Raw genomic sequence first — 21,350 nt, 5'->3', positions numbered from 1 at the left:
GGCTTCTTTTACTTTTTTTTTTCTCATTAGAGATTATGATTTCTCACTACAAGTAAAGAAAATTCTGGAAACTGGTTCTGAGGACCGAATTAAATGCCGGCCCGGGACGTGCCCGCCAGGAATCACCGCCGGGGACTGTGACGCGCTTTCGCCTCACAGCCTGCGCGCGGCCCGGGCGCTACCACGCTCCCCACGGGGGGGGTGGGGCTCCCCCCGGCTCCCTCGCGGTTGGTAGGTGCGGCGCGGCGTCCGCCGGCGCAACCATAGCGACGGGCCGGGGCACGGGCCGAGGCTTCGGGGCTGAGCCGGCTGAGACGGTGAGGGGGCTGGGGGGCGAGGCGAGGCCTCGGGGGCGGGGGGTGCACGCCTAGCTTGGCTTTGCTCAGGGGGCTGAAGGCCTGCGGTCAGGCCGGGGAGAGGCTCCAGGGACGCGGTTGCACGCAAGGCTTCGCCTCCCTCGGTGGGCTCACGGCGAGGTGGTTGCGCCGCAAGCCGGGCCTTGCCCGTGCCAGGCCCTCCGGTCCGGTGCCAGGCCCTCCGGTCCGGGCTGCGGCCTCCCGTTGGCCCTACAGGTGGCCCCCCAGGTGTAAAAGGCCAGGGCATAACAGGCAGTGCTAGCCTTGAAAAATCAGAAACTACATTTTGCATTTCCATATCTTAACAGCCGCCCAGGTACTGAAGTGAAACTGGTCACACTGCACTGTAATTCACTGATGTACATTTCTGCACAAAACTCTGCTTTTCCCCTTCCCTCCAGGCACTTCTGTCTGGTGCTGCAAATGACTTTTAAGAGCATTTAAATGCAATCAAAAGAAGCTCTGTTCCTAATTTAAGAAGCATTCCAGTTCTTCTCACTGTGTTCTCTTCTGTCACTTTCTTGCTGGTAGCTCACAATGGCAAGACAGTATGAAGCTGAATGAAGAGAACATACGAAATTTCTTTTACCTCTCAAAAGTTAACAGAATGTTGTTGTGTCGTAGCTTCATTTTCTTTTTCATAAGCTATTTATACATTATTAGCTTTGTTAGCACTAATGGTTTAAGGTAGATTTCATAGCAGTAAGTAATGCATTTGCTGTATAGGGACCTGATATTAACTGCTTAAAGGAAATCAGTGTAATAAATGAGAATGAAGAATTGTTTTAATTATAGAGGTTCCAATTCTGAGCCTAAGCCAAATGATACTATCCACAATTCCAGCTTTTAACAAATATAGTCATTATTATAGAGTGAACAGCCTTTTTATGTTTACTCTCATGTTTTCCAAATACAGGGCTGGTGTATACCATCAGTGCAAAACACAGAATGAATTCTTCAGATAAGAAGTATATTTCAGTTTCTTCTCCACAGACTTGCAACATGAGTAAAAAGCATGTTCCTCAAAACGTACTCATGCAACCAAATTTCCACCCTGTGAATTGGAAAATGCCACCTGTAAGTGAAAGGGGCTTTGCATCAAGTCTGCATGACTCCCAAGAGTCTGACTCAGAAAGCCTTGTTCAGGAGAGACAGTATCAGTTAGAACTCCAGCAGCGGATTCATGAAAATGAAGAGCTGGTCGGACTGTATTTTGATGAGTTGGAGAAAGACAGCTTAGAAGAAGATAGCTTGGAGCAAATGAGTTTAAAAGAACAAGAAGGAGCAGAGTATGACACAAATCAATGTACACATGAAATACAAAAGAATGATGGTAATGGAAGGTAAGACATAGGATTTTAGCAGATGAGTAGAATAGTTCTGACACTTCAAAACCTTACGTTCTTCAGAATATATGTGACATCTTCAAGGCCAATTTATACTGCCGGAGTGCTATTAAGAGCACCTATGGACTTTGTTCCATGCAGATGCACTGTTTCATCTCACCTGCATTCATAATTATTACACCCATTTGTCATAGTCAACATAGCCTCAACTGTATGTTGACTGAAACACCGGTGTAGGAGGGTAAGATGGAAAAGAAATCATCCCTCACAGACCTGCTCCCCACATACTGGCTGTAGACACTGCATGCAGAGGTGAACGCTGTGTGCCTGTTTAGCCGCCTCTAAAACAGGCAGGCAAGAAGGTAGGAAGTGGTGAACAGATACATGCTAACCCCTACACTTAAACATTACTGGGTAAGCTAACGGGGAAGCATTTAACTACAGTTTATTCTGGTAAAAATTATTCAGTGTAGATCCCCTCTTTCTGCTGTCTACCTGATCTGGAGCTGCAGTCAGTGGAAGGAGTCCAGTGACTGTAATGGGCTGTGGACTAGGCACTACAATATTTAGCAGTATGTGCTGGCTACCATCTCAAATAGACAACCATTGCCGTGTAACTGTCATACTTCAGGTGGTGCAGCAGCTCTGAGATCATGGGCTAGAGGGTTTCTAGAGCTGGGCTGTGAAAAAGGACCAGAGAGAACACAAGAACCAGCACCAACACATCCTCTTTTCATTCCTTACAGAAAGACCTGTGCTGAGCAAGCCAGGCCACTTGTAGAGGCAGAAATTTATGGGTTGAATAAATGCAGTTTTGCTCTTACAGCTGTATAAATCTAAAATTAAAATTTCCAGGGTTAGTCCCTTTAAACACTCTTTAGAAAGTGTTAACTTGGTACATGAAATAAAATTTAATTTGCTGTCGTGTGCATGAAAGGCTTAACACTGTATAAATTGGGAATAATTCTCAAGTTTAAAGGGATTAAATTAAACCTGAAGTAATAATAATGTGCAGTTTCAATTTAATTGTCTACTTAAAATAAAATGGCAAACAAATGAAGGCTAAATGATTAATAGCATGCTTTTATTCACCTCCACAACAGGCAAAATGGCCAGTTATTGAATATTTTATTGTGAGTGCAAATGATGTTAATTGTACTAGAAACATGCTCTAATTTTTAGTAATTTTTTTGACTGAATACTATGCTGAATGTGAGGCTCTTCATTAAATGGAAATTTGATTTTATTTTGTTTGAACTTAGCCTAGTAAGTACTCAAATACAGTCCATTAACCGGAGCAAATATCACAGCATATACATATGAAACCCCCTCTCTACATCCATTACTAACCTCGGAATTTGAAGAGGAAATGCTGCATCTGTTGTCTACGTACAACACTTTTGTTGATGAGTACAGAGTCCATCTAACCTTTATATCAAGTTGGGGGAAGGAATAAAAGATGCACTTTTTGTCTGCAGATGATTAGAGATGAAGGAGCTCTTCACACTCATTTTGTTCCCATGCGGTGACCTGGCCTGCATAATACAATTGAGCTGCTGTGCACACATTTCAGCACAATAGAACTCTTTAGCATTATACTCTGCTAGTTGAATCATTGCAATTATATCACATATTTCTGTACTCATTTCAAAATATGGTCACCTATTTCTGTTTACCTGTGTGTAACACAGTATGACAACTAGGAATAATAAAGTTTTCACCAGTGTAAATCATCTAAGCTCTAGTGTACAGGGTACCACGGAACCAGTGCTTACCTGAAACGGAAAGCATTACTAGAGAAATAGATTATTTTGTTATTAGGAGCCACTTGAAATATAGGCATAGGCATGTAACTTACTCAGAAAGGATGATAAATATTTTATGGAAATGTTAATATAACTGACTATACCACAGTTTGGAGAATCCAGCAGATCAGTACATTTCTGTTAATCGAGGCTGAGGAGTCAGCCAGGTTTCAGTGCCTGTAAGTGTCACTCTGAAAGGCTCACCATTTGCCAGTGCCCAAGAAACCAGGACTATACTGCAGGTTCAGTTAAACACAGAATCGGTTGTGGGTTTTCTAAGGCAGACCATCTTAGTTTGCTTTACGACAAATGCGCTTCACAGAGCAATGGTTTGGACATTTGTTAAAATAAGAAAAAGCCAAACCCACAAAACTTTCTGATTTATGTTTTCCTACACTTACCTCAATTACAGCCTGGTTTTAAATGAGAACTTTAAGTCTTTCATAGAGAGTTTTTTATTGAAACATCATGGTGTTTCATAGGAATGAGAGGAGAGAATAAAAATACAGAGCTATAGGCTGTTCTTGCTTAGACAGTTTCAAACTGACTATTGAGAGGGCGATTTTACCAGGATTACCACTTTTATTTGACACAGCAGAGTCTTCGAAGAATGAGCAACACATACTGTCTTTTGTAGGCTACATAATTTGAAAGGAATCAACAGCAGCAGTACAATATATCTTTTGTCTTTTAGTTGATTCTACTAGTACTTGTGATTTCTATGCTAAATTTAGGATAAAGATTGCATTCTACTGTGATCTGAATGTTAGGCCAGTTTATCATTCACTGATAATGAAAATTAAAAATGAAAATGAGGTCCTGCTTAAATTTTCTACATAAAAAACGTTTGCTAAACTGATCCTGATCCCACAAATAGCCATATGGTATGCACGGAAATAATTCAGTTGACCGTATTTGCAGGACTTTTGTTGGCTCAAATTGCACACTGAAATAATATAGAATTTATACAAAAATAATTTTGTGTTTCTTTTTTAAATAGGAAACAACAGTCTGTAGACAAATACTTCAGCCTAAGATATAATCCTAATTGGAAGAACACAGAATTTTCTGTGGCAGAAAAAGCATGTCAAGTTGCTGGAGGAAGCAATGCAGACTTTTCACAAGATTCATTTTACCTCCGTTCCATTGACTCCCCAGAAGAGAAGAATCAACAGGAGGCAAAGTCACAAGAGTCATTCTTAGAGTTTGGCACAGAATTTCTAAGCTTTCATGAACGAAAAGCTGTGGTCAGCACTGAAACTTTTAGGCTACATACCAAAGGGAAGGAATCTGCAGATGGCTGTCATTTCAAACATAGTCCCAGTGGATGTGGCAGTGCTTTTTCTCTTCAAATTCAAGGAGATCGGCCACACAGAGCAAAAATAGACTTTGTGGAAAAGAATAAACGGACATTAGGTTTACGTTCAAATAAGATAAATTCCTATCTTCAGTTACACAGTAAAAAGCAAGAAGCTCTTCAAGAGCAGGTAGGTAGCTTTCATGTTTTCTAATTGGTATAAACTGAGGACTGTCTAGTGTTAAGATGAAATAGCTGCATGATCAGGTTTGCAGAGGAGGTAAGTGTATTTAAGTCTATCATGCAACTGATAACTCACGATTTCCAATGAAAATCTTGTTCATCCTTTATGGAACAATTGAGAAGTCCTCAGTCACTCGCAAGCCCAGTGATGGCCTTGTCACAAGCCTAGTTAAGCAACATACATTCTTAGCCATGAAGCATATCACAGAGGTGCTCCCCCACTGTTTTTGAATCCTGATGCTAAAGAAATGCTGTCTTCCTTCCTATGGGATCTACATTGCACCTTATCACTGGGTCTTTTTTTGCTGCCTCTGATTCTTCTCTGCTTAGCCAACATGAATTTGGTAATGGTTATCTCTGCTAATAGTGTATTTCAAGTTTTGCTCAATGCAGCAAATGCAAATTCATAGAATCATAGAATGGTTTGGATTCGAAGCTACTTTAAGGATCATCTAGTTCCACCCCCCCTGCCATGGGCAGACACCTCCCACTAGACCCTCAAAGCTCTGTCTGGTGTGGAACTCTTCCAGGGATGGGACATCCACAACTTCTCTGGGCAACCTATTCCAGTGCATTGCCACCCTCATAGTGAAGAATTTCTTCCTTATATATAATACAAATCTACCCTTTTTCACTTTAAAGCCATTCCCCCTTTTCCTTTCATTACATACCCTTGTAAAAGTCCCTCTCCAGCTTTCTTGTAGGCCTCTTTAGGTACCAGGAAGGCTGCTGCAAGGTCTCCCCAGAGCGCTCTCTTCTCCAGGCTGAACAACCCCAACTGTCTCAGCCTGTCTTCACAGGAGAGGTGCTCCAGCCCTCTGATTATCTTCATGGCTTTTCTCTGGATCTGCTCCAACAAATCCATGTCCTTCTTATGTTGGGGACCCCAGAGCTGAACGCAGGTGCTGTAGGTGGGGTTTCACCAGAGCAGAGTTGAGGGGGAGCATCACCTCCCTTGACCTGTTGGTCATGCTGCTTTTCCAGCCCAAGATACATTTGGCTTTCTGGGCTGCAAGTGTACAGTGCGGAGTCATATTGGCCTTTCTATTAACAACAACACCAAGTCCTCCTCAGGGCTGCTCTCAATCCATTCTCCACCCAGCCTATATTTGTGCCTGGGATTGCCCCAACCTATGTGCAGGACCTTGCACTTGGCCTTGTTGAACTTCGTGATGTTTGCATGGGCCAACCTCTGAAGCCTGTCAGAGTCCCTCTGGATGGCACCCCTTCCCTCTAGCCTATTGACCACACCACACGGCTTGGTGTTGATGACAAACTTGCTGAGGGTGTGCTCAATCCCACTGTCCATGTCGCCAACAAAGATGTAAAACAGTGCCGGTCCCAATACTGACCCCTGAGGAATGCCACTCAAATTCTGCTTGTAATAGCAGGACACACAGTTTTTTTAACTGCAGTAGGAAATCTTGATGTCACCATTTGGCTTGAGAAGCTGTATTAGTGTTTTCCTACCCACACTGATTATAACAAAAAAGTGTATGTGAAGTTGCAGTTGAGTCTAAGAACCAGAAAACACATTGTGGTCACGCTGCCTTCAAGGGCCATGCATGCTCTTGCTTACCACTGTTATTTACGGCCACACATGTAGGAATATCCAAGAAATACATGTTAGGTTTGGGTGGTCAGACAACCCTTTCCCCATACTTGCTTTATCAGCTGGACCAAACCTTATATTTGAAATCAGTCAGGAGGTACGGGTCACATACGGTACTTGGATTTGAAAGGCCTAGCTTTCTTAGGATTGACTGTGAAATGGCAGACAACTTGTATTAAGGATTAAGTGGAAATGTAATTCCAGTTCCTAATGAACGATTATACAGGAGTTTGTTGCTTTTACTTGCTACTTACTATGCATAATGGGAAGGGGGGAGTCATTGAATGACTCCATGAGTTGTAGCATAGAAAATTCTTAACTTGCAAAACCACAGAGACTTTCTGCTTCAAGTGACACGTTTTCTGAGGCTAATGAACAATTGACACAGCATTAGAGGGCATCTGCCGACTACATTACAAGGAGCGTAACGGTGGACAAGCTTTTTTTCTAACAGAGCTGTTAAGAGCGCTTGTTTTTTTCAGTTATACTTTGGATGATGGGAAAAATAATTAGCGTAGATTGATGATAATTAAAGCTGTGTTGATATGATTATGTTTACTATTTGGGGAATTCTGAAAATGTTTCGTATCTTAAGTATTGGAGCCAGGGATCAGGACTTCATTGTATAGACACTAGTCAAAGATACGTAATAGAAAAAACCAATCTGTTAAAATCAGGGCTGCGTTCTAAGATTACCTTGCTGAAGTAGCCATGGGGACAGCAGAGCTGTGACATAACAGGAGCCAGGCAGCGTGCATGTAGAAAAGCGTGTTTCTTTTCTCCACAAGTTGATACAGCCGCAACAGCATTACCACCTACTGTCAGCTACCTTTGTATTTGCTGCAGATAGGCACAGGAAGGACTTACCTCTCTTGTTCTTATCAAGACATCCATTGCTCCATCTTGTTGGGGGGGGGGCGGGGGAAGAAGGCCTGACAGAAGCATCTTGTTGACCAGAGTTGGCCCAGGAGCCAACTTTGGTCACCTCACATGAAAAAAGTATCAAAAGTGCAAAACCACCAAGTATGGGAAGAAGCAAACAAGCCACATGTCTTCTGCTGGAGCAATCAAACATGTTCTGAATACTGTTTTTTCCTAAACTGGATTATTCTGAGCTTTGCAGGATGTTGAGGCTGTTTTTATTGTTACGATCACTGTTGGCTGTCAGGTACTGTGGTAATGACATAGTGTTTGCGCTGATGTAAGTACTTTGCATACAGCTTTTTTCAATTGATGTGACATTAAGTAAAATATTTGCAGCCTTGTTCTTGCAAGATTTACAGCTATTATCTCTGTGCATACAGGGAGCAGGCTGCATGTACCAAAACATAACATAAATGTGTGTCGAGCTGTATATTTACGAATTTATATAGCATTTTATAAAGCATCAAGTTCTTTGCAGTGTTGCCTGATTCTTTAAGAACCTGATGAAGAGTTTCTGAGAGAGAGAGAGAGAGAAAAAGAAAGAGTAGTAGTGGCCCAATCTAGCTCAGCTGTACTCAATATGAGTTGCTTTCCTACCTACAAGCCCCTTACTTCAAAGCAAGGAACATAATGTACAATTTTTTAATGGCTCTAGACCAAGGCACTCAGACTCTCTGTGCACTGCGCCTTACCTCAGTGTAAACACCTAATCAAGATTGCCTGCGCTTCAACAATAGCAGCCAAATGCAATTCGAGAACCACAGGCCTTTGAAGTCCTCACTGCAAAGGCCGGTTTTCTAGTCTGGGATAATGACATGCCATGATTGCTGTCTTTGTTGTATCTTTTCAGTAGAGAAGCAATTATGGGCCTCAATTTAACAGAATAGGCATTACACAGCTTATGATTCTCAAAATGCAATTTCATTTGATCATTTTCTCAATTTGATTGGTATTAATAGAATAGTTCACAGAAAATGCTGGCAGAGGTTGTGTCCTGTTCCTCTTTCAAAGAGATAATGTAGAAGTATGCTTTACCTGCCCAGTAAACTATCAATACAGCGAGTCAGTTGGTTCCACCAAAAACATCTTACTGACAGCAAAGCTGTATATATCCTCAGTTCAGGAAACCTGTGTGGAAACATTTAATTTATGAACTTCTCACAACTAATACAATCTGTATTGCCATTCAGAGCAATGGGATCACCTGAAAACTCAGAATAAACCCTACCTACCTTTTCCTAGTTGTCCTAATCTCTCACCTCCAAAGATGAGAGGCTTAGCTCCCCAGAACGATTTTAACACTTCCTTCACACTGATTTCACCGTTGTGATTTTCAGTTAATAATTCTCTTGGTCACAAATACCCCCTCAGTGCAAGTTCCCCTGTGTTAGCCAGTGTCACTGCAGCGGTGCATAGGTACTTCTACCACAAGCATGAGTCCAGCACCTTGTTAGCTGTAGTCTCTTTACGGCGAGACTGCCTAACTGCACGCTTAGTTGAGGCCACATCTACTGTAGTGCTTAATAGGATAGTTTAGGACAGCACAACTATAAATAAACAATTAAAAAGTATTGGTTTTCCTGAAGTTTTATAGAAAGAACAGAAAAAGTTTCATGCTTTCAAGAAAAAAATTCCGTATTGCTATATTTACAAGGGCATCGCTTGGCTTTGAAATCTGTAGTGCCAGCAGCCACCCGCAAAAAATTGCTCAATTTTGATTTCTAGCCATTGTGGTACCACAACTGTGAAGATGTTCTGCTTGTTTGTGGGCTTGCTATTTTGCACAAGCTGTTTGATTGTTGCCAGGCTATGTGTATTAGATGTTCTCTTTCTGCAGCTACTCCTTGTACTTTTCTACCAATGTTACTATGTTTTGCCATCTTTTTATGCGTGACTCTATTGTTCAAGACCTTATTATGGTGTGTGTCATCCATCAATGTCTTGGTATACGGGCCGATTGCTTGGGCAATAACTACTTTCTAGTTGCTTTTCTGTTACAAGGTACATCCACTGGCTCTCATATAAATGGAGGAGCCCAGACATTTGAGAGTTACAAGTAGGTTGCCGTGCTGTATACTTCCTGCAATTTTCTTTTCCTCTCTTCTTTAAAGTAGAAGGAATACTCCCTACTACCACACCACTGTTAATGGGGTTTTTTACTTGCTTTTTCATTTTCTCTTTTAGATGTTCATTTTCTTGTTATCTATTATATAATGGATAATTTTAGCATTTTAGCCTTAACAGGAGGAAAATTATTATTTCCTCAAGAACTTTTCAATCCTTTCATGTACTTGGGCTATGGCCATAAACATCCTTGGTTTTTAGGTTACAGATCCTAAAGCAGTTGATGAGGAACCCGTTCAGAGTGTCCTGCCATTCCAGACTGTGAAAATGAAGCCTGAAGACAAATGGTACCTGAAAGCACAGCAGCTCAAGGTTCCTTTTAGATAAACATGATAATTGAAATATATATGTACAAGCAATGAAGTTTGAATATTTAAAGCTGTAATCTCATTACTTTTAAAGTACCAGTTACTGACCAGAAATCCTTAGATATCAGTAGTTCATCACCAAAATGTAACGCATATGCTGCTTTGTATACAAAATGATTTTAAATCAAAATAGACACCAAGAATGCCAAGAAATTCTGAGCTCAAGGAATCTTATCTATTTAGGATGTTATTTGGTTGATAATAATGTAAAAGCACAAACTAATACGTGGTCATGTTTGATGGTTCATGAGGATTCTGAGCTAGAACTTTACTACTCTTACATTACTTGTCCCCTAAAATCCCCATGAACATCAAGGGGTTACCATAAAACAGAAAATGTTACCAGCAGAAAAAGTTGCACTGACCTCCTCCATACACGTGAGTCTATAGATTGGTTGATGCTGGTCTTTCAAACCAATGCAATGGGATAGTCTTTGGAGCAATAAAAGAGGCCAGGTTATCATCACTGATGAAAAACCAAGAACTTCAGAACCAGAACTTCAAGCCAACTGGAATTATTGTTGGCAAACCTGATTACTTTCTTTGTATTAAAAGTATTTGATGTAGTTCAGGCAGACTGTTTAAATTCCTTTTTGTTCACTTAAGAACAGAAGCTGCACTTCTGTAAAGGACAAACAAGATTTTATACTGCTGTTCATTGTGAGAGTTGTGCTTTATATACAGAATTTCAGAATGAAGGAGATACTTTACAGGGCTGCTCATTCCATTTAAATGGAAAAACATTGGCCTGGTCCCAATTTGGCAGCAATTCATGCTTTCCACCAGTGGCACAGTATGCCAGAGCGTTAACCTGCAGAGGTCGAGCTAACAAATCATCATCTTGGCACCAGGAGTCAGGATTCCCCAGTGCTAAAGCTTTTGCCAAAACATGCTGGTCTATATGTGTATTTAATGGTAGGTATTAAGTAGCTATTCTGAGTGCTTGTGCTATGTAGTGATTGCAAGTGTTGCTAACAAAAGAACCCTAGAGAGACAGGAGGATGAAATGGAGGATTTTAGCACTGACAAAGATTAAATGGACTGAGAATGCATTTGTGTATTCCCTGGAAGGAAAGCCATGTCTTTACTCAAAATGAGCAACACCTGATGCTGTAATTGGAAAGTGATAGATCTTAGATAGACTCCAGGTTTAGAGTATGTCAGTTTAGCTCAAGACAGTAGTCCTGGTGTGCTTAAACTCTTAAAATTGTTTCTTATGATTTGGATAATGTTATGCAGCGTACAGGGCAGGGAGGAGTGTTTGGTTTAGAAATGACGTATTTTAAATCATTGACATCAGTGTTTCTACTGCGAACCAGTCTAATAGTGTGTACATAGCCATCTTTTCCTGAAATTTAGTACTGTTTATTTTCAATAGATTTGATTTTTGAAACATATTCTCTAGATGGGTGACACTGAGCTACCATTTGTCTACTGAATTAGAAGCAAGTAGTCCTGTGCATTGAAGGGCACCTATTTTTGCACCTCATTCGGATAAAACTCCCTCATTCCATATTTACCACATCATCATTTATTATATATGGTCTGTATCTGTAAGGAACCATTTTTATAGTATAGCACTTCAGAATTTGTCTCAGGCCATTAAGAAAAGTTTTGGTGCAGCATTATGCATTGTCTGTGCATCACCAGAATAATATCTCTGCTTCTGGTTCTTGGCTAGAGGTTCCTACATATTGAAATTTCAGATTAAGTCTGGTCAGGCCTTCACCTGGTCTAGCCACGAGCACAGTTTACTGAGTCAGGATACAAACGCATGGAGTGATTTTGATGGGTCTAATCAAACTTGTGCAAACTGGCCTAACTCATCAGGACATCAAAGAACTGGTAATGTAGTCATGAAGGACCAATGCTATCCCTGGGTCTCCTTAAGGGCCCTTCTATCAGGACAGGTTTTGTTAATTCAAAAACCCCAAACCTGAAGCTTTACAAATGCCACAGACTGTTCTCCATACCGTACTAGACTTCAGGACACAGATGCTTTTTCTTTTACACTTCACTCTCTGCTAAGAGCTACTTTTAAAACTAATTTCCATAGTGATACTCATTCAGTTGTGTAAAACATTGCTATAACCCTTTTGTAGTTGTGAGTGTACATTAAACAGGCGTGGTTGGCTCCATACGTCCCTGATTTTTAAAGTGATAGGTGATTATGATAGGGCTGTTCCAGGCGCCACATTAACATATGTTCTGAGTTTAATACATGTTCAGAACTCAGGTTCATTGTAACCTGGCCAGCTATTTAAAGGCTGTCTAAAATAAGAATGTTGCCCTGGATTAGAATCATAGAACATGATGTAATCTAGTCAAAACATCAGTTAATTAATTTGTAGAATTCTAAGAAATAGGTATCTGAAAGGCATTGTGACAGGCAAACTTACCCATACACTTGTATATTGTTGATCTTAATGAATGTATAAAATAGCAACCGCTGAAATTCACCCCGCTTTTGATAAATTGTTTTAGGATCACCAAAATAAGTCCTCCCAGAGAGATAAAATAAAATCCAACCAGAGTCTCAGACAGAGAGCTTTCCCAAGGAATGACAGCCAACATCCAACAGGAAGGCCAGCAAAACCAAAGTCTTGGCACCACGGGCACCACCAAGTATCAGGATTTCGGACTGCTCCTCTGCAGGCAGTGGAGCAGGACAACAGCGGTGCACTGCAGAAAAGGCTGTATCCAAGTCATTCTGTTGACCCTGACACGAATGCAGCAGCAAATTCAAATACTTGCTTAAATAATTTCCCAAATTCAAGGCACACTGTTAATCAGGATTTTACCACATCTACCTACCCTTCTCATCCAACATTACATAAATTTAACCCAGCAGAAGTTATAACTCCAGCATATACCAGCAAGGAGAGCAAGAAATATCAGCGTAATTCTCCAAATGGACTTCCACATGACCGGCAACATCTGTACAACCATGTCAGTGTGCAGCTTTTTGCAAGAGATAACAATACCAATGGTCAAGCACATCCACATCAGAGGAATATTTCATCTACTTTTCATGCCAATTTCCAAGAATTGGTGAAGGATCGAGCATCACTTCAGGATTGCAAAAGACACATTTATGTGGATAAAAGGTATCGAACTATGCTATCAGTAGTTTATGGTAAGGATATAATATTGTAACACTATGATGCCCAGAAAAAATAAAAATAGACAAGAAAATATTTTCATTTCCAAAGTATAAAATCATTTTTCTACTATCCTGCCACTACGGATTACTACTAGCTTAAGATTCATTGTAACTATTGATTTTTAAATATGGTATTGGCAAAGGGCAGTTCTGTACTGCGGGCTCTCTTGCACATAGAATTTTCCACAATTGAAAGTTTCCTTCTGAAAGGCTAGAAGGTGAAATTTAAAAAATAGATAGCAAAGAGCACTGTGCATCAAATAATTCTACTGCTAGCTGCACAGAGTTATATCCAAACTTGCCTTGAAGGGTGACTATCCAGCATCATTCCATCTGGCTCGCTACACATGGGGAAGGGCGTGAAAATCCTTAGTTATGTAGAATTCCACCTGCTGTGATAAAAATGAAGGGTTTATTTCACATAGACAATTATTTCAGTACTCAGCAGGCCTGATCCAACGCCGTTTAAAGGCAGTTTTCATTGGCTTAGGCTAGCTTTGTGTCAGGCTGAAAGTTAGTCCATCTGTAATTTTTGCATTTATTTTAAACAGTTTCCATACACTTGGGTGCAAGCAAAGTCAGTCATTGTGAAATACCTGTGTCTTTCCATCTTCGTGTTTATATTCTGTGAAGGGGGATCATTCCATGTATAGAATGCTTGTTGAGCTATCTGCTATATTCAAATAAAGATTCTTATTTTTTCCCTCTCTTTTTTGAGGCCTTCTCAGTCTTCGGTTCACAGTTCACCAACAGCCCCTTGTACAACCTCCCTGTTTACCCAAATGATGGAGCAACATCACCAAGAAATCACTCATTTGACAGAAGGTCACTTAGCTGACCTGCAGTTGTTCAGCCTACATCCACCTACAATCCCGCAGACAGAAAGTGGTTCAGAGGTAGATCCAGAAAGTGGTGAAGGAAATAGAGTGAAAACAAACCAAAGCAACTCAGAAGGATATTTCATGGAAAAGCAAAAACAGCCTAAATTCATCAAGAAGGTAAGCAAAGATGCAGACTGGATGGTTTTACATTTCTGTTTCCCCCCCTCTGATTAATTTTTTTCTTAATAATCAAAAGACCTTAAAAAAAAAAAAAGGAATGGGGACTGAATTTCCTGCATTTCTTCATTGTTACAGACAGCATACTGGCACACACTGACTTGCCCAGACCATTAAAAACTCAGGAACAAAGGTGGAAACAGAGACTAAAATCATTTTAGTCTAAGGAGCAAGGTGGTTCACTACCACGTCTCCCTATGTCACTTTCAGTCTTGATTAGCTCTAAGAACACACAGAGCAGCGTTTGTCCTTTAAGTTATCCAGTGATAAAATGATTTAGAATAAAGCTATTTGTTTAAAGCAGCAGGTTGCCAGACCTCAGATCTGAACAAACCATTATCCTGGTCATGCTCATTTGCTATCCAACTCAAATCTCTCAGTTTCCAAGGGAATCAAACTGAACAACAAACTTAGAGGATTTGTAAAGCTAACAGTATAAGCAGTATTACAAGTCTCCTGATGATCCCATTTTTGTCCTTATTAAAACTTGGTTCTTTTTGTCTTTTCTGTGTGTCCAGTTTCATACTATAACCAGTTAACACAGATGCAGTGGAACAGCATAGAGATATCCCTGTGTGTCCATGACAAATTAAATGTTTAAGAAGTTAGCTTCAAGTCTCAGGGCAGACAAACTAAGCTGGAATAATTACTCATGTGTTTCATCTAGGAGGTAGTTTGTGTATTGCTGCTTGAATGCCTCTAAGAAGAATTAGCTGGATTATGATAGTAACTGAGGGGCAGATTTCTTTTCCTTTCTGTTCCCCTGAGTTCAAGCCGTTGTTTCTATCCTGTATTTTCAGTAGCTTTCTCACGTTTCATATGTGAGGAATGCTACAGAGAATAAGACAGTTTATGTCTCACAGAAAAATCTAGCTTTTCCTAATAAACAAATGCAGTCATACTCATTGCATGAAGTGAGAAAAACCCAGATTTTTTTGCAGACAGCTAAATTATTAACTCTTTGCAGTACCTTAAATTGAAGTTAGGTTTAAGTATATCACAAAAGAATAGGGATAACTGACAAAAAACATCAAATAGAAAATTCAAGGCACAGAATCAGTTTCTCTGCAGTTGAGCTTAGCTTGAATATGCCTTTTGAAGAAATGCATGTTTTCTTCACATATAGAAATTCCTTGTTATTTCTACATTACTCTAAGATTGAAATTACCACAGAGCTGATCGTGATGGGTTTCCACTGACAAGTTTTTAAAACATAGTGCACTTCTAAAAATTAATCTGGTGTTCTTGAAAGAGATTAAAAAGATTCTGGAAGTATTGGTATCTTTGTAGTAATGTCATGAAGTATTGAAATGGCATTACCCATCACTCATCTTCTGCCTTCCCTATGTACTTGTAAAGCTTTTGCTGTGCTACAAGGCATGTATTTTTCAGTTGCCTGTGAACAATTTTCCATTGCAGTTTTGAGAACAAAGAAAGGTTACTATTACTAATAACATTTGTCTAATTTTTTTTTTACCACCAAAATCATGTACTTTTATCCACTTCTCTTACAACAGTTCCTTTGGAGTTTCATTTTAATAACAGTCAAATGGGTCACTAAGCTGTTTAAAAATAAAGCCCACAAAAGCTAATTTTTGACTGAGAAAAGAATTGCTTTGTCATTTGGATGATTGGCAATTACTAGCCTAGATTCAAAGGAAATACAGTGTGATTTGACTTCTGCAATTAACTCAACCTTTTTGGTAACTTACAATCCTTAAAATGAGACATGCCAGAGATAAGACTGTGACTGCAAGTTGAATCCTGCTGTCATCCTGCGTGTCTGCTACAAGACTTGCCTCAATTATGGTCTCTACAAAATCATGTAAAGGAAAATCTGTCACTGCTGTTTGTTTTTCAGCCATGTCACTCAAAACCCTACATAAACCTGAATGTAAAGCTTGGAGGCCTTGGACCTGACTATGAAGCAATCAAAGAGAAGGTAAGCAGTCCCTATTATATGATCTGCTTTTCAGTTATGCAAAGTAAGCATAAGCAGGGGAGGGTGGCAGTGAAATAACTGCTGAGGAGCAACTTATATTTGTCTGATACGTTATGTCCTTGACTCTAGGTCTAGTTTGAGATCCTAAGAGGAGATTGAAGTAGGAGGGACAACTGTATTGTGGATAATTTTAACTCTCTAATTTTGTAGTTCCACATTCAAGGTGGCTAACTGCATGTCAGTAAATTATACACTCACGTGACTGAGTTGCATTGTCATTCCCAGTGTAGGTTTGCCTAACATTCAGAGTGGAAGTAAAAGAAGAAGTTGTGTAGTGGAAGTAAAAGAAGTTGTGTAAACACCATTATTAAATAGCTGGATGCACACTACCCTGTTGAAATGGAGACAGATTGTTCAGAACAAGTATCTGAACTGCTGTCATTTGACCTGTTCTTTGCCAATAATGAAGGTCTGTTAGCAGCTCTCTGTCTAGGATGCTACCAACTCCATCCTGCGTGCTTTGAGACCCTATTAATCTGACAACAGGTGCTTTATGTGGCATTTTTTATATAACATTGTAGGACAACGGAAAGGAAAAGTGATAAAATGATCATCCCTTTGGAGTCATTGAGAAGCCCTTGTATTTTCTTCCTCCTTGCCATAAATGAAACAGATTAGAGATTTGAAATTAGAATGCACAGTGGTCCATAGCCCAGGACTCTCGGCTTTTTTAACGTCATAACACTTCTGGAACCTGGCATATCACTGGGGTATCATTGCATAGAAAGGAAATAATTAACATTGGCTGATAACAGGGACAAGGCAGAGTATAACTGATATAATATATACTATATTGGAACCAAAAAGAACCTATAATATATACTAATAATATAACAATAAAAATATAAGCTGAATTTGAGCATAACGAATTGCCAGAAATACAAAGATGGAGAACATCAGCTAAGTAAATGAAGGATGTCATTTAGGGCCTTAAAAAGTAAGTACAGAGGTTTTAAAAGTCATTGCAAAAGCTGACAGGCATTAGCACATCCATTTTAGAACTGAACAGATATATTGAAACGTTCAGAATAAAGATGCACCTCTTGCATTTCTGTTGAACTCTATCCTCGATACAGTTCAAGAAAAAGCTCTTAAAAATGAAGAGTGACTAAAAAAGCTGTGCCATTTATCAGGGTTTCCTGTTGTGTTCTGCTGAGGAATGATCAATACCATAGCCAGGTGTAACAGCAACAGAGGAGTAAATGGAAGACTCTGGTGGAAAAAGTGTTTCATTGATGGATCCACTGAGGCATTTAATTAACCATACACTTTTTTCCTTTTGTCAGAAAGAGAAGTTAAAGCAACAAAAGGAATATGCAAAGCAAATTAAGGAACACAATATGAAAAACATTGCTTCAGTTCAGAGATTACCTACAAAGCCCCAGGTCGTATCTTCAGTGTCAAGGCAGAAGGTAAGAGCATGCAGGGAGAGATCCTGGACGTTGCACAAAGAAAAAGCAAAGTATAAATTTATCTCACAGTAGGCTAAAATAGTTTCTCCATTTTTATTTTCCTTTTAACAACTCCAAGGACTTCTACTCTCATGGGATCCTCACAGGTCCTCACTGGTGCATCTATTCTGTATGGCTGTAGATGTATGCCAAGAGTTGCTGATTTCTTTGCCAACAGCAGTCTTCAGTGCATGCATCTGCCTTGCTCTTCATGAGAGTATACCAAATGGAAACGGAGCAGTACTCCATCCAAGCTACCAGCACTCAACTTAAACAGCTAGTGATGCTTTCCTGTGGAAAGAGTGGGAATAAAGGAGAGTGGGACCCTCCTAGGAATATGCTCTGCTTCATGTCAGCGATAGAGGCCACAATACTACAGAGTGCACTCTTCTAATGGACCACAGATATCCTCTTGTTAGTCTATTATCCACCCGCCTGTCAGTCTCACTTACAAACTCTTTTCACTTCAGTTGCATAGCTACAGTAATTTGTCTCATTTCTCAAGCCCATACGACATCACTTTAGCTTTCACTGGCCTTCAAAAATAGCCCAAATGAGCGATGACTGACTACATGACAATGGCATACGTAAACAAACTTCCCTATTGCAGGAAGTAATAAAGCTCTGGAAATAGCATATGTTTTATCCAATCCATTCTGCAGGAGCTCACCTGCCTGGTGCTGAAAGCACACTAACAGGTAGATCTCCAAGGTGACAAATGAGAGCTGCGTGCTTCAAGCAAGAAGTTTTGGAGTTTAGTATCAGTTACTTGCATTTATTTCCAAACCTCACATAAACCCAAAGAGATGAAACTCCACTCTTTGGATATCTAAAGGGCTTTAGATCCCTTCAGAAGAATTCCCAGGCACTCTTTCACACAGAATGTGAAATAATGCAATTTCCACTTGAGGTATAACAGTTGTTGCCAAATACACGCGACTGAAACGACACCAGAAAAAGTCCCAGGTTAAACCAGGGCTGCCTCAGATTCAGGAGTTCTGTAATACTGTTTCCATTCCCTCTGCAAGACAGCCTTCCTGGTTCCATACCTCATCCTGTACTATCTGACACTTTATTTGACAGTATCTGCTTTGCATTGCTCTTTCAGCATGGCCCTGCTCAGTGTCAGTGAGACATGTCTGATCTAGAACAACAGCTTGACTACTCCCGTTTTTAATTTTGATAGTTAAGTCTATCATGCAGTAGAACTTAAGCCAAATTAAACAGAACTTACATACTTCTTGTCTGCACAATATAGTATTTACCTACATCTCACGTTCACACGTGCAAGTTTACCTACATACTGCTACCGAAATAGGGACTTGGTAAAGCGCGTGGTTGACGGAAACGCTCGGCCAGTGTGGCAAGTACAGTTCTTCAAGATACACTGTCCCTGTCAGTATTTCATTACTGTCCTCCTTTGCTTCACGGTACATTTGTTCAGCATATACACATGCTGAGTGTCTGAAGTAGAAGAGAACTGGAACGGAGGTTCATTTCACACTGCCATCCATATTCTCAGTATAGCATGTGTAGGTCCTGTGTAGACTGGGTGTTACTGGGAAAGAAATTCCCAGTCACAATGGAATATGCATGGTTATAATGAACCTCTGGGAACTCTGTGAGAGGCAATTCTTTGTTTTACCCTGAACCAGTTACCTGTTAAAGGCTGGTGTGTCTAATACCATCCTCACTTGATCAGGAGTCTTTTGTTCAGAACTGTGTTAGCTTTGAAATTAACCAAAAAGGAATCTGGCAAGGGATTTTGTTACATCAGGTTCCAGAGAATTTAAAACAATTACTTAGACTTCATTTCAAAACTTTTTTTAGCATTTTAGGCCTTTCAATACATCAATTCCTTAGAATTTGCCATAGGAGCACTCGGTTTCCATCCTTGTCATACTAATCTGCAGAACTCCCTGCTATAAGATATGACTGAAGACAAGAGCTTGATGAGACTGAAGCAAACAAACAAGGTTATAAACTTACTAGATTTTGTGTTGCTTTTTCTTTTTTAAAGAAAAAAAGACTGCTTCAGTATTTAAGGTGGCCTCCAGTGGTAAGTGTCAGAAAGCAAATCTCCTTGAGGTGGGTTGTTTTGCCCACTGCAGAGGTTTCTTACAGTTGCCACTGAAGCGTCTAGTGTTGAACAGTCAGAAACAAGATCAGTAATTAGGAGAACTACTAATTTAACATAGAAACACCTACCTTTTCTTGGAAATACTATACTGGTTATGTTTTTTCTTAATAATTTACCCCAATTTTCATGTTTTTAGGCGCTGGAATATGCTAAGAAGATTCCTAGACCAAAGACTTTCACAGCAAGACAATCAAATAAAGAGGTGAAAGAGGAAAGAGTTCTGCCATGGACTTTAAATGGAGACCGTTTACCTCAGATAGCAACCTTGGAAACTTTGCAAAATAGACACGAGAAGGAGAAGGAAGTTATAGCTGCTTTCAGAACCCTTCATATCTTCTAAGTATTTTGGAATTATTAGGGATATCTTCAAGGCAAAAGTGGCTGAACTATTGAATTATGAGTATCAATCACGTATCGACCATCATCGATCAACCATCACATATTGATTTACTATTCCACTGAAATATAAAGTGCCTTCATTTTAGTAACTGTTAGATTTTAGAATCAGTTATACTATACCTAATTTCAAAAAACTTAAACAGTTGCATATGTAGCATTTTAAATCTGGTCATCTCCATTATTATTTTTCTTTGAAATCAACTGATCAGTTGCATCTTTCAGACTAATCAGCTGTTGTCTTGTCACAGCTGGATCATTTTTAGACACATCAAACATATGGGCAAAATAAACAAAATATTAAAAATAAACGTCAGTTTCATTTTATGATCTCAATATCAGCAATGTTTCTCTTTTTGGAGTGCAGGCTGCCCAGAAATAAAGCCAAAAATAATCTGTTGCTGTTAAGAAAGAGAACAAAAATGTGCACCAAACATAGCAGTTGGTAATGATACAATACTAATTATTCAAGTGTTATTCTGTTATCTCTTAGTGAATAGCTGTCACATCAAGACCAAAATTTTGAAGCTTCATCTGGGACAAGAAAATTCAAAACAAGTACTGGCTGATCATGCAGACAATCTGTTATTAAGCAGAAGCAGTTGGAAAATATATTGAGTAACTAAGGATAATTGAGAGCTACATGTTTGAGAGGAAACAGCTTTTAACAGATTAAATCTATAAAAATAACAACAAACAGATGGGTTTCTTATGATGGTTCCATTTCTTTAACTTAGTAAATTATTAATTAAGTCAACACATGAAATGTGATTAGAACACACAGCAAGGGAATTTTGAAGAAAACACACTGAAATATCTTTGAAAATAAGCTAGTTAAAATGAAAAAAACACAACAACAACAACCTTGTGATTATGTGTAATTACTTTATCTGATTTATTAGGTTCCCTTTTGTATGGGAGAAGAGAGAGAAGTAGTCTTGGGGGGGGGGGGAAAGGGTTCAAGTCTCCTTAAAAGGAGGCTAACAATGGAAAGGTAAGGTGGGAAATAAGAGTATCTTTGAAATGGCTTTCTCTTTTTCTAGATGCATCTTTTGTTAAAAGTAA

The 21,350-nt window shown here is 39.6% G+C and overlaps 1 protein-coding gene across 1 annotated transcript; it reads left to right on the top strand.

Annotated features, from left to right (window-relative positions):
• The first annotated feature begins 248 nt into the window (after positions 1–248).
• JHY (junctional cadherin complex regulator) lies at positions 249–21,218 on the top strand. The gene is made up of 9 exons (XM_040616283.1): positions 249–317; positions 1,273–1,699; positions 4,508–4,994; positions 9,909–10,019; positions 12,560–13,182; positions 13,957–14,236; positions 16,158–16,238; positions 17,585–17,710; positions 20,026–21,218. The coding sequence occupies exons 2-9, from the start codon at positions 1,305–1,307 to the stop codon at positions 20,227–20,229; spliced, it is 2,307 nt and encodes a 768-aa protein (XP_040472217.1). The 5' UTR covers positions 249–317; positions 1,273–1,304; the 3' UTR covers positions 20,230–21,218.
• Positions 21,219–21,350: the final 132 nt, after the last annotated feature.

Source organism: Falco naumanni, chromosome 16, assembly GCF_017639655.2.
Source record: "Falco naumanni isolate bFalNau1 chromosome 16, bFalNau1.pat, whole genome shotgun sequence".
Taxonomy (NCBI): Eukaryota; Metazoa; Chordata; class Aves; order Falconiformes; family Falconidae; genus Falco; species Falco naumanni.
The sequence above is the reverse complement of the archived record's forward strand: the minus strand, read 5'-3'. Positions and strand labels throughout refer to the sequence as shown.